The following is a 16,702-nucleotide window of genomic DNA, read 5'->3' on the forward strand; positions in this document are numbered from 1 at the left end:
TAAGTCAGGAATTTTTTGGTGATGTTTAATTTTTTTAGATTGTATTTTATTGAAGATATAACCACTTGAAAAACAAAAACAAAAAAACTTTTTTTTTTTAAACTCTCGAATTGCATTTCAGTTACGTTTTGATGTGCAATTGTTAAATGACTGACCTAATTACTGATGTAATCTTTTTCTGTTAGGTAGGACACTTACAGGGATATCTTGATGTGTATTCATTGTTGCATGAAGGAGAAAACTGTTTCAGCAGTGACACAGGTGATGTGGAGTCATTTGTACTGACGACTATGGTAGGCAGTGTTTGCCAGATTCCTTTTTTTTCTAACAAAGAACAAATTAATCCATTGTATGCCTATTGTATAGTAGTCCTAGGTGTTTCTTAGCGTTTCTTTTTCCAAGTCAAAAGTATATGAATCCTGTAGTATTTTGTAACCTAATAGACAGTATATCCATATTTTGTATTGAGTGTCAAGGGCTTCCTTGTGAATTAAGTTCAGATGACTTCACATAATTCCTAAATGATTACTGTTAATCACAACACCACTATCATCCATTGTCTTCCGCTAGGTGGCAACACTAGTCCCTCGACTGATTACTACATTAGTTTGGACAGAGTGGTGCTATCTGACAGAAGACAATGCATTATCACCATGCAGTATAATTTGAAATGGCAATCTGACCATGAATAGAATAAGGTCCAGCCAAAGTTTATAGGCCACTGTATGTCTTTATTTACTTCTTATTTTGTAAACAATGATGCATCAGAAGTATTGTACAACAGAGCACCTGATTAAAAGGTATAGAGTGGCCTACAGGAAGATGACTATGATGTACTATACAGTACTATTGAGTTATATCAGAGCGTCTCATACCGTGCTTCCTGTGTGTATAGAACCAAAAAGATAAAGAATCATATGGCTACCTATCAATCACCAGGAAGACACCAATCCAACACCTTGTCTGACTGGGGTTTCCCCTCTGACATTTCTCATGCAGCCTGTTAACAGTTTTTATGAAAATAAAAAAACTCAACTCAATAATGTATGGCTTTTCTTTTTCATGCAACACAAACATTGTTTGAAAGACAGCAGAGGCACAACCAAGCAGGCACTTTGTGATGTAGAAATATATGGTTTATTAATGCTTATGAACCCTGATTGAAATAGCAACATTTCATAATACAAAACAAATTACATCGTCAATACAGTCTAAATCAATACAAAATAGATACATTCAAGTTTAATCAATGCAACCCAATGACTATTGTAAAACATTGTAATATTGACAGAAATATATAAACACAATCCACAGTACAAGAATATGGTAGTGTGTAACATTCATCTGAAGTTGGTAAGCACCCTGACATCCTTCTCCACCAGGTCACCAGAACTCTTCATCCGCTTGTTCGTGAGCAAATGAAACGATGCTAGAGAGAACAAAGTGAGACGTGTTCCTTAGTACAGACTAAGTTCTTAATAATTAAAAATACATTCTTGATCAATTGGCCCTCAATTAATGATTAAAGCGACGACAATGACTGGCATCAGAGGATCCTTTTCTTTTGAAAGGAGTTAGGAACCCCCGCTGGCATACTTTGTCTAGCATATTAAGATCTAGTTAAAGCAATCCTGTGGTCTCATTTTCATCTCAGAGTTACTGTACCTGTCATTGTTCTCCTCTGACAAACTCTCAGGGTTACTGTACCTGTCATTGTTCTCCTCTGACAAACTCTCAGGGTTACTGTACCTGTCATTGTTCTCCTCTGACAAACTCTCAGGGTTACTGTACCTGTCATTGTTCTCCCCAGACAAACTCTCATGGCTCTTGGGTTCTGGCTCTGCTTTTTCAGGGCTCTGAAAAACAAACACAATCACACATTTACAGTAACAACAAAGCTTTTCAGTGGTTTTGTTGATGGTGTCCTGTGTGTGTGTGTGTGTGTCTCTCAGCTGTGCACGCTGACTCACTCTTGCCTCCAGGACCATCATGTACTTCTGAAGAGGATCTACATCTGAGGACGGGGTCTTCCACTCAGCAGGCTCTGCCACATCCTGCTCTTCTCTCTCTCCTTCTTCTTCTTGTCCATGCTGCTGCACCTCTTCAAAAGGCTACAGAAGAAAAGAAGGTCCTCAATTAATCAAAGCTCATTAGACAGAGAGAAATAGAACAGTGAAGTGGACAATGATAGTGTAACTTGATAGTAGATAATCCCTACCTTTTCTTGCTCCAATCTTGCAAGTTCTCTCAGCTCCCTCTCCTGGGCTTCCTCCCTTTCCAGTTGTCGTCTTTCCTCTCTTTCTCTCCTCTCTTGTTCCCACCTCAGCTCCTCCTCTTCTTCTTCATCATCATCATCATCCTCTTGTCTGACAGGTTCATCGAGAGTTTGTTGGACTTCTACAAAGAGAAACGTGTTAACTCGAGTCTAGGCGGAATACATTGTTATGGTAAGCTCTGAAACTTGCCAAAGAGTTACAAATGATGGGCCAGGACATAATTGAGTATGGCCATTATGGGTGTGGTGAAGGCTGGGTCAGTTAAACGTTGAACGTTTTATAGATGGAGGGGGGGGAGGGGGCGGGGGTCTGCTCACTCACCCCCCTTCGTCTGCGTGTGTGTCTGTGTGTCTGTGAGGTCCCATGGGGCCCGTGGAGGGGAGCCAGAGTGCCCGTCAGGGGCCTCCTCAGAGACAGGGATGGCCGTGTCCAGGAGCAGCTCTGGAATATGGCCAGGCTCTGGAGGGAGACACACACAAAGAGGCCCTTTATGCTGGCCCATAATGCAGGAGGCCTGCGACAGAATACATAATCAGCTGCCCTTCATCTTCACCATTGTGCAGGGCCCCTGAAAGGACACTACAGGCCAGTCACACATTCATAAAAAAAATCATTTGGGAACCACCATAACTAGTAGAACATTCATAGGCAACCTGTGTGCATTCATATAGAAAACAAAATCAAATAATTTCTTCCTGTTTCTTCATGTTAATACCAATTTGGATATCTATTATTATAAGCTTAGAAAGTATTTTGGACGGGATCCACAATCACGTAACCAAGAGAGGTTTCACAAATCACCAGAAGTATGAAATCAACAAATGTGTTTAGAACATTTGCTAGGCAGACAGATGGCGTACTCGAAGCACCCTTGGCTGATTGGCACCGAAGCAGCAGTGAGATCTTAAGATGCTTCACATCAATTGGTGGAAGCATGCAATGGATTTACAAACACACAGATCAATAATTTGAGTCTGCCAATTTAAATGATGAATTAATTAATTTAAACTAGATGCTGACCAGTTTTGATATATATACGTACTGTTATATGCCACTGGTAAAAAATGCAACAGCATAAACCAAGCCAATCGTGTAGTTTTGGGGGTGTTACCGAAGGTCCTCCTCTCCCTCCCACAATGCCATTAGTGTCTACAGCAGAAGTGGGGAAAGGCACAGGTGCTGTGTGTTCAGGAAGCAAGACATGCTGGGAACACTGAGGGATTGTCATCCCTGCTCCACGTCCTACAGAGAGGGCTTCTGCTATCCCTCATACACTGCAGCTATAAATAGACCTCTGCTTCATGTGGTCCAGGGATTTAGGTGTGAGGTCCATCGTAACTCAGTACAATGGTTATGGTCAAGAGGGCTTACACTATATAGTGGAGAGTGGAATACTATGACTGAAAAGCTTTGCAAACACATCAATCGTATTTGCAGTGTGGTGATTTCTTTTTCCAGGGCAGATTGGATCATAATGAAAGACAGACTGGGTTTCAAGTTAATCCCACTGCTGGAGCTACTAGTTAGCACAGACAAATGGACTGAATAGTCATTGTGATTACAATGGTCTAAACGCCGTCAAAAAGATAGAGGAACAATGAAAACAGAAAGCGTAGAGAGAACAGAAACCGTAGAGAACACACCCCCAGCACACCAGGAAGACAGTGTACACCAGTTGTGTCAGATGTAGTCACACACAGCAGGGTGAACACAAACACAGGATATCAACACTGTCTATTTGCAGTACCTGGCAAGGGCTCAGTGAGATCTTCAATGGTTATCTTTTCAGGCTGAGGGGAAGACTCCGAACTTGAACCTGAGAAGATGTTTTGTACCTGCGGTGGGCTGAAGAAAATAAAAGACACAAGTGTTCACTGAAACTCTGCTTTCGGGTTGGGAGATGTTGTAGTAGTGCCCTTCCCCCTCTGAGGTGAAGGCTGGTGATACTGTACCTGTGTTGGTCTCGTGCTGTGCTCTTCATCTGAGGACTGCGAGGCGGACTGAGGTCAGAGGAGAGGTCTCCTGGGGATAGCTGCCTCTCAGGAGACAGACCAGGAAACGGCACAGACGATACCTCAGGTTCTGATGATTAGAGGAAGAGCAATAGTTAAAGCATACAGCAGCAACAGGAATACAACATCTGTTCTGTCCGTTTTAAGATTTTAAGAGTTTAAAATATGTTACATTATAGTTTACAATGTGCGATATTAACTGATCCATTTAATCCTCAGTGATTAATGTAATAAAACTCAAGGACAAGTGGTGTGAGCAATACATTCTTTCCACGACTCGTGTACAGTTCATTTAATAGCAGTGCAGACCTTGGTACATCAAATCCCTTTGAAGTGAAACGACACAGTAAAACACAGTGCTCAGACAGGAAGCGGTTACCTTCCACAGGCTCTGTCTGACGCTGCCTCCTGGAGAGGGAGATGGGGGTGGAGGACAGGCGTCTGGCGGGGGGAGAGCTGCTCTCCTGGGGGGGTCTGTCTCCTGTAAACGGGGGCTCACTGAAGTCCAGGGACTGGAGGCCATGGTCACTCACTGGGCCTGGGAACTGAAACTTGACCTGCTCTTCAGCAAAGGTCACTCTGGGCTGTGGGGGCGGTGGGGTTCTAGTGTGGTGGGGGGAGTGTTGCCTCTGGGGTGAGAGAGGTCTGTGAGAGACCTGGGGTCGCTTGGGTGAATGAGGGCGAGAGTGCTCATGAGAGACATGTTGCCTTTGAGGTGAGTGGGGTCGGTGTGAGACTGGTGCTCTCTGGGGGGATTGAGGTAGTTGTGAAACGGGTGCTCGCTGGGGGGAGAAAGGTCGTGGGGGCAGCATGTGTGCTACGGCATTGTGTACTGCCCTCTGCTGGTAGTTCCTATACGCCTCCTCAAGAGTCTCAGCCTCCTTCTCCAGCTCTCTGATCCTGGCCTTGGCTCCAGCCACCAGCTCAGTGTCGGAGTCTGGGGAGCTGCTCCGGCCCCAGTGGCTCCTGCTGCGCCCACGAGAGGGCAGCACACCTGCTTCAATCACATCATCATAACCTGCCCTGCCCCTGCCCCTCAGCAGCCCCGTGTCCACATAGATGTCAGGGGGTACCAGCTTATCAGAGCTGAGGTCCAGCACTGAGCGGTCCACGAGAGAGGGTTTAGGGTTACGCAGCACTTCATTCTCCAGAGCTGACCCAATCATCACACAAGATCACACAGTGCCAAGAGGTGGAAAAAGGGAATCAAAAAAGAAAAGGGGAGAGAAAAGGAAGAAAGTTTAAGGGAAAAGAAGAAAGACCCACCACCGTAAGGAATCAGATTAGAAGACTTGATTTGTAATCTGATTCAAGATGATTCGACAGATTCTAAAGTGGCTTCCTCGTCTTGTCTCCTGTCCATTATCTTCACTAACTACAAAAAAGCAGTTCAACAAACACCTATTGGAGGACTTCCAATTGTTCCAATTTCTTAGGATCAGTGCGGAAGAATAACAGGGCACAATGTAAGAAAGCCACAATTAACTATAAGACTAAATCGGTGTCTGCACAAGCTATGCATCTGCACCATGCAAAGTACATAGTTGTGTAGCAGAGGTGCTACTATGGAACTAGGAGGAGCTACAGTGGAACTATGCACTATTCAAACACAGTTTATAGTAACTAGCAATTAAGAACAAGCGATAGGGACCATGCACACTCAGTCAAGTGTACCTAGTTGTGTTTGGCGAAGCTGTGTCTTGACCTCCTCAAGATGGGTGGTCATCCACTGGGTCCTCTCCTCACACTCAATGAGCTGGGCCTTTATCTGGGCACAGCGCTCCACCTGGACAGGCAGACGCACAGACAAGGACGCACACACACACACACACACACACACACACACACACACAGGTCAAGTATAATAGTCAAGATCCTTCAACAGGTCCAAGAGAAAACACAGACCCAAGACTTGGCCATAGCCATTGAATAAACCAGAAGCGGCATGACAGATGTCCAGCACGTGTTAAAGAGAAGTGACTACGTTGTTTGTTTCCCACACTTTCTATGTGTCACTGACCTCACTGTGGAGCTGTGCCTGCAGCACCTGTTTCTGGTTGTCAAATTCCTCCTCATCCAGTCTCCTGGCACTCTGCAGCCTCCTCAGCTCCGTCTGCAGGGCCAGCTGCTCCGCTGACGGCTTGCCTAGATCTAGAGAGGTGGGTCACAACATCAGCTTACACATTAAAGCACTCATTTCTGCAGTGTCAGAGGACACACATTTCATTTTGCAACTGTGAACATGAATACTTTTTGAAAAGCACTGAAGGGATGTTTTGTGCCAAAGGGGTGAGGTGAAAATCAGAAGTGAGGTGACTCTGTCTATGAGATACACACCCGTTAATCTCCTAGGCTACATTTGGCTGACATGATGATGCTTTGGGATGGTTGTGTGGAGCACTGAACACATGGTACTGTGTGCTTAATGAAGCCTACTGTTAGTGAGGATGAGAGAGGCCCACTGATCCCCTGTCTGCTCCTCTGACAGGAAGGGCATTGTGGGCCTCAGAGAGAGGGGGGTGAAGCGTTGGTGCTCAGCCCTCAGTAGAGAGGGCCCTCTGTCCCTCCAGGTCCCTCCACTCCCCTCAGTTCCCTGGCCCGGGCCACTACCCCACTACCCGACTACCCACCTCCCTCCTCCCCCAGCTTTCACTTCACAGAGCTGTCTGTAAAGCCACCGCCAGACACTGCAAAGAGGCCCTGCATTGACAGGCAGGACACATCCACAAAGACTCAACCACAGAGCCAAGACTGAATGCTTCACACTACAGTGCGTTTCCAGACACTATACAAGTAACACCACAAACCGTTGAATGTCTCAAAAATAAATGCCTTCTCTGGGCTATGAAAAAGAACCCTACATAAATGTTGTTATGCATTCTTTTCAAAATCCATACACATGCCTATTTGAGAAGGAGTGGTCTACTTATGAGAATAAGAATCCACTTTTGTCCTAAAGAAAGCAAAAGGTTACACTCATTTCCCATACAACATCTGGGCTTGAACGTTTGAAGAACCCCACCTGTAAGGGAGAGGCCATGGGTCAGGTTATCACTCCTCTCACCTGCTCGTAGGAACTGATTCTCTTCATGGGTTTCCTCCTGTTGCTTCCGCAGCAGCCTGAGTTGGCCATGCAGCTCCACCCTCTCTCTCCTCAGGGTGGGGTAGTCACTCATGGTTTCCAGCCTCTCCCTCAGAAGCTCATTCTGCTGGCTCAGTAGGGAGGCCTGTGTCTGGGACGTGTCCAGCTCCGTCTACACACAGCAGCACATGCACAGGATATTCAGCCATATTTGATATGAAACGGATCAATCTCAATCATTCACACAGAAGATGGTTTCAGAATTGAAAAGAGACATCTACTGAGACAGCCATAGCATGAACTAAAAAGCAGCCCCCTTAGCATTCAAACGGTTTACCTGTAGTCGCCTCAACTCAGAGCAGGCTGCGTTGTGTTCCTCTAGTTTTGCATTGAGTGCAGCCGACTCCTTCTGTATGAAATCAGTTTCCACTGAGAAAAAAAGAATATGTTTAGAGATAATACATTCACAAGTTGTACTGTACAATATGATATACAGGATGCATTGATAAAGCGTATACACGTACACACGTACACACACACCTTTGTTTCTTCTCTCATTTTCCGTAAGCTTTTCAGTCCTTTTGATGTACTCCTCCTTCAACTCAAGCTGATACCTTATAATTACAAATAAATACAAAACAACACATTACATGACATAAAAGGACGGATGGTAATATCATTCCTTTAGTCCTATGTCTCTTAAAAAATCACTCTATATCATGGATTGTAACATCAATATTAACCACCAATCACAGAACCAGTTGCCTATGGTATGGCAAAGACAGTGCATAGCGTGGTTGGGTTACTGCATTGATTTAAATCGCTTGCCTTGGGCTTCTTGTTGCTCAACCTCAGTGGCCAGTCTTACAGCATGTTACACTAATGCTTACTGTCAGCTAAACATAAATACTGTGTGGTTGTAGGGTTTAAGAGGTGATAGATCTGTGATGGGAGTCAAAGTTAGATAATGATGACAGAAAGATTTTCATCTCCATGTATAAAGCAGTATCATGCTCTGTATACAGTAGCATCTTCCCTAACACCCCGTTATCAAATCTATCACAGAGGAAGCAACAATATGACAAACCAACAACATCAATAATGAAGAAAAAAAAAAGACTTATGCTAGGGGTCATAGAGTCACAATTGTCAGTGATGGAATGGTCCAAATATACAACATCAATACGACATCAAGGTGGATCATTGGCCTACATTTCTGTTTACACATGAGTGACACCCTCTGGATAGACAGAGAATAGCTGTTCCACTACAATCATTCCATGTTGGTAGTAGGTAAAGTAAGCCGATACACCAATTTTATTCCACCTCAACAAAGGTACATGTTGAAAGACTAAGTATGGTGTTTGGTTGAATACCACATAATCAAATTACCGTGAAAGCTCATTCTTCAACTTTTGGTCATAGGTGTCCTCCATCGTCTTGACTACAGTCTCTCTTCTCCTCAGCATTTCCTCCACGGTCTTAGTCTTCTCCTCCTGAATTTTGCAGGTTCTGTGGTCAACATGCATTCTGTGAGTAACATTAATAAACTAACCCTGGTTACCTTGGGACAAAGCGATGATTCAGCAACATTATCATGGTGATAACAACATGATCTTACTTCTCAAAAGCCTCATTCCTTAGCCTCAGCTCTGTTTCTCTATTCCGAATGGTTCCAATTTCTTTTAGGACGGCTTGTCTTTGCATATAGACATTCTTTTCTTCAATCTGAAAGTAGAAACAGCATAAACAAATAAAGCAGCATGTGGCAAATGTAATACTAAATGGCTATTGAATCAGTGTAAGATCAATGTTTGGAGTGCCATGTACCTCTTGTTGTTTTTGTAGTCGGTCAATTGCATTTTTCTCCCTGTTGATCAACGCCTCTGCCTTCAACTCAACAGTCCTCTCCATATCCTGTCTCAGCTCCAACATTTCTTTACGAGATTTCTCTTTTTCTTCCATCTTTACTTTGGCTATTTCCATATCTTTAAAATGCTGTAGCTGAGGGTAGCATAACACCAAATTAAAAATACCACAAAACATACTCAGAAATATGGTAATGGCTACAGACTTTGAGGAGGAGATTTACATACCTTTGCATTCATCTCTGCTTGCACCTGTGCTTCAATGTCTTTCCTGTATGCAGTAAGCTTAGCTTCATATGAAACCCACTTGTCTCCTTTGTAACTGAGGGCTTCATACTCCTCATCAATCATTTTCATCTTGTCGACTGGGAAGGGAACAGAAACTTATTACATACAACTTTACAAGACAGCAAGGAGGGTCTGCCAATCTATGACACCTGGGTCAACTTGAGAGAGCATTTCATACCAAGAGATTCTCTATAAATGGGTGTAGTGGTGGTGGTCTGAGTGTCCGCATCACAGTGTTCTCCGTGCAAGTGATGGTCAGTTAGTTCCATGAGAAGGCTCATCAAGAAACCTAAAAGAGACGTCAATCGGGGGACATGACAGGATGTCTGTGAGCCAGCCGTCACATGACCTGATGGGCCAGGGCAGTTGGAGATAAGAATCAAGCAAAAATCACAACATGCAGCGTACCTTTATTATCTGTCTGTGTCTTTGATGCCTGTTGACAAAATTCAATGAAACATTATTGTCGTCATGAGAACAAACAATAATCAATATCTGATTAATTCATATTACAAGGATGTTTTCATTACCAGAGATTTGTAAAGGCTTGAGCAGGGACTGATTTTCATGAGGTGAAGAAGGTCTCTGGCTGTGAAAACCTTGAGAGATGATGATGATGACAGCATTAGGGGATAAGGTTTTTTTTCTGTATCTGAATGTCTTACATTCAAATTATGCAAGCACAATCGATCGCACAATAAACATGACAGTGCTCACTGCTCACCTTGTCTTTTCCCAGACCGCATTCAGGGTAAAACACAGACATGGTATACTCATATCCTGACTGTCGTAGGTGGTCAGCCACCAGACTGTTAGAGGCTGTGACAAGCAGAGAGTCTGACTTCACAAGGACTGGCCTGGGAACGGTTTCTCCTCTCAAAACGGGGTGCCCCAACTCATGGATCAACTGATTACGAAGCTGTGTCTAGAAGGAGCATGGTATCAAGGGGGTAAGATAGTAAGTAAGTAAGTAAAGCTTTATTTATATAGCACCTTTCATACAAGAAATGCAGCTCAAAGTGCTTTACAACAGGAATAAGAACATAAAGTCAATATAAAAACATATATATGCATAGAATGAATATAAAAGCAGGGGAAAACACACCAACTTAAATCCTTTGCCTATGAAAATATGTACTACCACTTGCCTAATGGCAAGACTGGGCTTTATTTTATTTTATTTTATTTCCACACCAGATAATGCAATTAATTTGAGCATCAAAGGTTCAAAACTCATGGTTTAAATTAATACTCACTTTGAGAGTGTCAAGCACTCCTCGATTCTTAAAGGTTTGATAAAGCCTCTTCCTCAGCTCGTCTGGGGAGAAAGCGGCTTCCTCCTTGGCAACAGACATGTTGACCTGCGTCAGGAAACAGAATGGATTTTTAGGAATCAACGCTAGAAATAGATAGCTGCCATTCTCGTGAGAGTCCTATTATACTGCTGTGTACAATGACAAACAGTAACAGTAATAACAAACAGTGTTTTACTGTAGGTGTTTACATAAACACCATTCAATCGATATAGGGGTTTAAATCGCTTGCCTAGTAACCGAACAGCGTTCTCCAATGAAGTGCCCACGGTTTTGAATTCAACTGTTATTATTTTAGTTCCGGGTTCACAGTTATGACGTTGGTGAATGTTTTCAATCAGATGAACTATGAGAACGTTTATCACAATAACAGATAATAAAACGTTATTCTAAATATGACTAAATATGTGTTTGGAATGCATGAAACAAAAATAGTTGTATTCAAGCAAATATGTTAATGCATTTTTTTAGTCTTAAACAACTTTTTTTTGTTTCGTCATCAAACATCGACAGCATTCACAGGGTGGCTTCTGCTGAGAAAGACAGGTAAACAAACCCGTGTCAAATGGATCAAATGATACATTTCCTTCTGTTTTGAGCGTCATGTCAATATCTGTTTTGAATTATTTGTGTAACAATATTGCATTTGTTGTTTTGCTATGTTTAGCTCGCCGAAAAAAATCGTAATATTTGCTAGCTAGCTAGCTATCCCTACTGTAAAATAGTTGCTTGGTTTGGGAAAGCTGCTAACACTGAATTCGTTGACTATTTAGGTCAAGGCGCAATTGTTAAAAAGCAACGATGTCTGGCAGTTTTTATTTTGTCATGGTTGGTCATCACGACAATCCTGTCTTTGAAATGGAGTTCCTGCCCACTGGTAAAGCTGAGTCAAAGGTAGGCTATTCGTTTTATTATGTTTATGAATATGTCTTACTTTGTTATACCCTTTCCTAATAAGATTGATATCATTTTTGATTTACCATTATCGTTATCGTTGACAGGTCTGGAAATATGGGCTCATCGCCTCATTACTATGTGATGTATTTGTCCTGTACCAAACAGAGGTTAATGTAGGCTGATCCATTTGCACTGACTCACTATCTCAAACAAGCTGATCAAACAGATCCTCAGAACATTTGGTTGTGGTCTCGGTGGATAACTCTTTTGAAATAACATCAACATGTGTCTATATTGGTAGTATTGATAATATGTATTCCTGTACCCATGAGGTATTACATATATAGGGAATAATGACGTTTTATGTCAGATTTAGACTACTCCAATCTGTCTTAATCTGTTAACAGGATGACCATCGTCACTTGAACCAGTTCATTGCACATGCAGCCCTGGATCTGGTGGATGAAAACATGTGGCTGTCTAACAATATGTATTTGAAAACTGTGGACAAATTTAACGAGTGGTTTGTTTCTGCCTTTGTCACTGCAGGACATATCCTTTTTCTGGCTACAACCTAAAGGCAGCCCTGTGAATTGTAGGCTACATAATGCATAGGGATAGGGGTTCAGTCAGCAATGTAGATCAGGAGAATTATTAAAATATAATACATTCCAAGCATGCCACGTTTTCTTTAGCCATTTACATTTTTCCAAAAGTGACTTACCAGGCCAAAGACAAATGGCCTGGTTATGAGTGGTGGAGATGTGTAATATGTCCTGTCAATCAACCGTATTCCTTAACACACTTTTCTACATATGAGATTAATCATGCTTCATGATGTCCGACAAGAAGATGGAATTAAAAACTTCTTTAATGATGTGTATGATTTATACATAAAGGTGAGTTCCCGCTCTGAGCACATACAGTTACACTAAACATGAATTTACATTTGGTTAATGAATTGTGCTCTCTTCCAGTTTGCAATGAATCCTTTTTATGAAACCAACGCACCGATCCGTTCCACGGCATTCGACAGAAAAGTGCAGTTCCTTGGAAAGAAGCATCTTCTGAACTGATTGATGACCTACCTGTTCTATGATGAATGTGATTTGTTTTTGAAATATCTCAGAACATCTGTTGCGTGTACTGTATTTCATGATTTGAAAAAAGTATTATTACTTTTTTGATACTTACCATTGTATGGATGACTATCATAATTCCCCTGTTATGGAACATTATTGCGTAGTGAATGGATGGTCATGTGTGATTGACAGACTGGTATAGTTTGATAATAATGACTTGGTCTGTATAAACCCTCTCTTAATCATGAATGAACTTGGTTAATATAAAGTTTGATTTATGTTGATGTTTGCAAGATGTTTCACTGCCCAGTTTATTTTTATTTTTATTAAATACATATGATTATTGATTATACTGAATTCCTCTGAAATTCTTCCTGGTACACATTCTGTGCCATGGCAAATTGTTCCACTGAACATTGACTGACACAGAGACAAGCATCCATGGAACTTTGGTCCAGTCTTCTGCCCTGTCATAAGATCTGTTTAACTACCCCAGGACCTGCCAACATAATGGTTATTTAAATGATCAATACAGACAAAAGCCAATACAGACAAGGTAACACACACCACCTGACTCACATTATCAACTTAACTGAAATCTACTGACAGGACTGAGCCGTGAATTGTCTGCCTGTATTGGATTTAAATATTGTATGTATGAAATAATCATTCACACCACACTAGAAAATGACTTAGTGCTTAAGTCTTAGCCTGTCGTACTGTTTTTCTAAGTGTATGTTTACTGTGTTGGTACTTAGCTTTTTGTATAAAAGAGAAAAAAAAAAGAAATATGTCTTCAGAGAGTATATTTCATAGAGTTTTTATTTAAATAGTTTTTTCCATTCAACTTGCATTCCAGTCATTCTAGACCACATTGTGTATAGCAATGTGAAAGATGAGCAACAATAAAACTGTCCTCAATGCAATGTAATGAGATCAATCAATAAAGAAGAGGAATTGGCAATGTACAATACTACAACATTGCACAATAACTTTTGAACGTTTTAGTATCAAAACTATATTAATGTGTAAGAAAATGAAATCAATATTTGAATTATGCATGTTATGCATTATCTAATGCATGTTAGATGTAAACAGAAGGAATGCACCAATACACTACTTTTATCAGACCAAGTACAAGTACTTACATTTGGGTACTTGCCGACACCGAGTACTGTTACAGAGTACTTAATAATACCATTATAGTTCTAACAATGACTTAAAAAACATGTTTTATTTTTATCAGCTGTACCTCACATTTTGACTAACAAATTACATGTGTGACAGGATCTGGTGTTTTGGTCCCCAAGTCAGCACATTATAAGCTTTAAAATGTCATACACTGAAATCTGAAAATAATTGAAGATATGCTTATTTGATTGTTGGTACACTTCAAACCAAATACGCTCTTAACAAAACAAGCGTGTTTGCTACCATCAAAGTGCATGTTTAGCACATCACAACATGTTGATAGAACATGAACATGCTAAAAACACATAACTAGATCACACAGTCCTTGCTTTTGGACAGTCCAAAAACATACGTTTGTTTACAAGCCATGTACAGTTCCTGTTTCATTCCACTTTATTACACATAACTTGATTTACAAATGGACTTTAATGTTAATACCAAAGTCTCAACAAAATGTTGATGTGTTCCCCAACTGTATCACTAACATTCACCTCCAAAGCAGGAAGGCAGCCGATACAGTGAATCAAAAACAAGCTGAATTCGCTGACAAATAAGTATTTAGTGATCCTTAAGTTGTTGTTTGTTATTTTTAGTAGGCCCACTTAAACTTTTGTAATATGAAAAAAAGGAAAACAATTAAAAGAAACGTTTGTCATTTTCGCTACTTGACGATTCCCAACTTTTTCTGACCACTTTCACCAGACCCTGTCACATACAGAATTTAGCAGAGCAGCTTGCAGTCTGCTCTATTTTTCTCATCATCATCATCATCATCATTGCTTTTCCTAAAATATCTCCAAACAAAAATGATATTGCTCCTCCTCTGTCTACCTGCTATAAGGGGTTAGGTTACGTTATCGAAAAGTGGTATCGGGAGCGGTTGTATCGGAGTAGTTTAACAAGTACATGAGCACAGTATCTGGTACAAGTATGAGTACTGGTATCGGTGCATCCCTAGTCAACAGACCGTTCACTTCATTCCTTCATCTACGTCATCATGTCAAAGATCCTAATGGAAATATTAGCCATCTAAAAATCACATTCAACAGGTTGCTCGACCATTGAAATTCTGATGTTCTAAAAAAGAGACTGTACAATATACAAACTGTAATTGAGAATTATTTAATGCAGGATAACGGTGCAGCTATATAATTTATTCTTTGTCAACTCTGGATCTTATGCTTCGGTGCATCAAACATTGTGTCCAGTATTCCCTATTATGCTTTCAACAAACATTGCAAAAAAAGGAAGGTGTAGTATATTTCTGTAGTATGTATGATCTATGTATGAATATGTGGTATGTTTTAGACACACACACATGCCAGGGCATGCAGGGACACAGATGACCAGCAGGGACCTTTGGGGGTTGAGTAGGGACACACATGCATGCTGGCCCCTCCCCTCTGGAGGGGAAAGGGGAGACAGGGACACAGAGAGCGCTCTTCTCACCCAGGATCCACGGGGAACAGATGTAATGTATAAACCTGCCTGTAACTAATTAAATTATCTTAAACTAACTGTTCTTTGATTCATAATCAATAAGAATACACTACAGTAAATGGCGAGCCAGCCAGGAGATAAATGTAACTTAATTTACAGTATTTTGCGAACTTCAATCTAACAAAGAAGGCAGATTTTCTGCAGAAATCTCTCTCTAGTCGATTGGTGTGTTTAAAATAAACTGTAAATCTCAGATAAGTTATAGTCAAAAGAATCTGTGTAACGGTAATCTTGTTGGAATAGATGCAAACTTTTCATAAATCTTTGGAGTGTGGGTGGTGAGAGCCGGACTTTGTAGCCCGTTTTTTGTAAAATATGGTATGTGATTTGTTTGTACGGTATTGGAATATCGTGTGTGTGTTTGTGTAAAATTCGGTGAGGTTGTGTTTATGTGTTGGAGGACTGGGTAGTCTGTTTTATATTGTAGAAGTGAAAAACATATGAGCAGAACTGTAGACGCCATTTCTCTTTGTCTGTGTGAGAGGACGCTATTGTGTGGGCGGCCATTTTTATGAGGGTGTTGCAGTGTACTGTCGGCGGAGTTTAGACGCCATTTTTATGAGGGAAACGTGACGCCATTTGCAGTGTGTCAGAGAGTCCATTCTTAGAAGCCATTTTTCTTTGTCCTTGGGGAAGGACACACACAGAGGCCATCTTTATGAGGGCAGGCTACAAACACGCGGTGGTTTCTCAAGGACAAAAGGGTTGTTAAATTGAGCCGCCTGCTTTCTGTCTCTGGCCTTTAGGCTTCGGACACGTAGGGGGGTTGCGTGTGATTGTTGCATTACATAGACTATAGTATTTAAGATAGAGATATGGTGAATTGATCTCGGGGTATTTTAAATAGTTTAGAGTTACGGTTAAAACATTCATAGCCTTGGCTAAGAGTTGGCGCATGCGCAATCGATGCGCGTTAGCCGGAGCACAGCTCCATCTGCTGGTCGAAATACGACAATACATTTTAAAACACTGAATCCTCAGGGAGATACAGCTGAGGTCGATGAAACAGTCCGATACATTAATAAATAGATGGTTAAATGATTGTTCTATATTAAATTACTTTAATTAATTTAATTAATTACTTATCAGTTGAATTAATTATTCAGATCATTCATTTTCTGTTTCCCAAAACAATTGATTGATTCCATAAGTTTTAAATCAATGTATATGATGATATAGTGAATAATTCTAAC

The 16,702-nt window shown here is 41.2% G+C and overlaps 2 protein-coding genes across 2 annotated transcripts; one reads left to right on the forward strand and one right to left on the reverse strand.

The window, feature by feature from the left end:
- Positions 1-1,290: 1,290 nt before the first annotated feature.
- On the reverse strand, positions 1,291-10,881 carry ofd1 (OFD1 centriole and centriolar satellite protein; the record flags this gene model as incomplete). Its single annotated transcript, XM_080536090.1, has 22 exons — positions 1,291-1,429; positions 1,792-1,856; positions 1,971-2,111; positions 2,219-2,397; positions 2,598-2,735; positions 4,024-4,121; positions 4,229-4,358; positions 4,668-5,441; positions 5,963-6,074; positions 6,309-6,439; positions 7,353-7,542; positions 7,708-7,799; positions 7,911-7,984; positions 8,763-8,882; positions 8,992-9,098; positions 9,201-9,374; positions 9,467-9,603; positions 9,705-9,815; positions 9,935-9,962; positions 10,057-10,125; positions 10,251-10,451; positions 10,783-10,881. 22 exons carry the CDS (start codon positions 10,879-10,881, stop codon positions 1,384-1,386), a joined length of 3,216 nt encoding a protein of 1,071 aa, XP_080392216.1. The 3' UTR covers positions 1,291-1,383.
- Positions 10,882-11,346: 465 nt separating this feature from the next.
- Positions 11,347-13,528, forward strand: trappc2 (trafficking protein particle complex subunit 2). The gene is made up of 5 exons (XM_080537364.1): positions 11,347-11,385; positions 11,613-11,733; positions 12,144-12,286; positions 12,548-12,635; positions 12,714-13,528. Exons 2-5 carry the CDS (start codon positions 11,641-11,643, stop codon positions 12,810-12,812), a joined length of 423 nt encoding a protein of 140 aa, XP_080393490.1. The 5' UTR covers positions 11,347-11,385; positions 11,613-11,640; the 3' UTR covers positions 12,813-13,528.
- Positions 13,529-16,702: the final 3,174 nt, after the last annotated feature.

Source organism: Nansenia antarctica (genome assembly GCF_963989245.1).
Source record: "Nansenia antarctica genome assembly, chromosome: 7".
NCBI lineage: Eukaryota > Metazoa > Chordata > Actinopteri > Argentiniformes > Microstomatidae > Nansenia > Nansenia antarctica.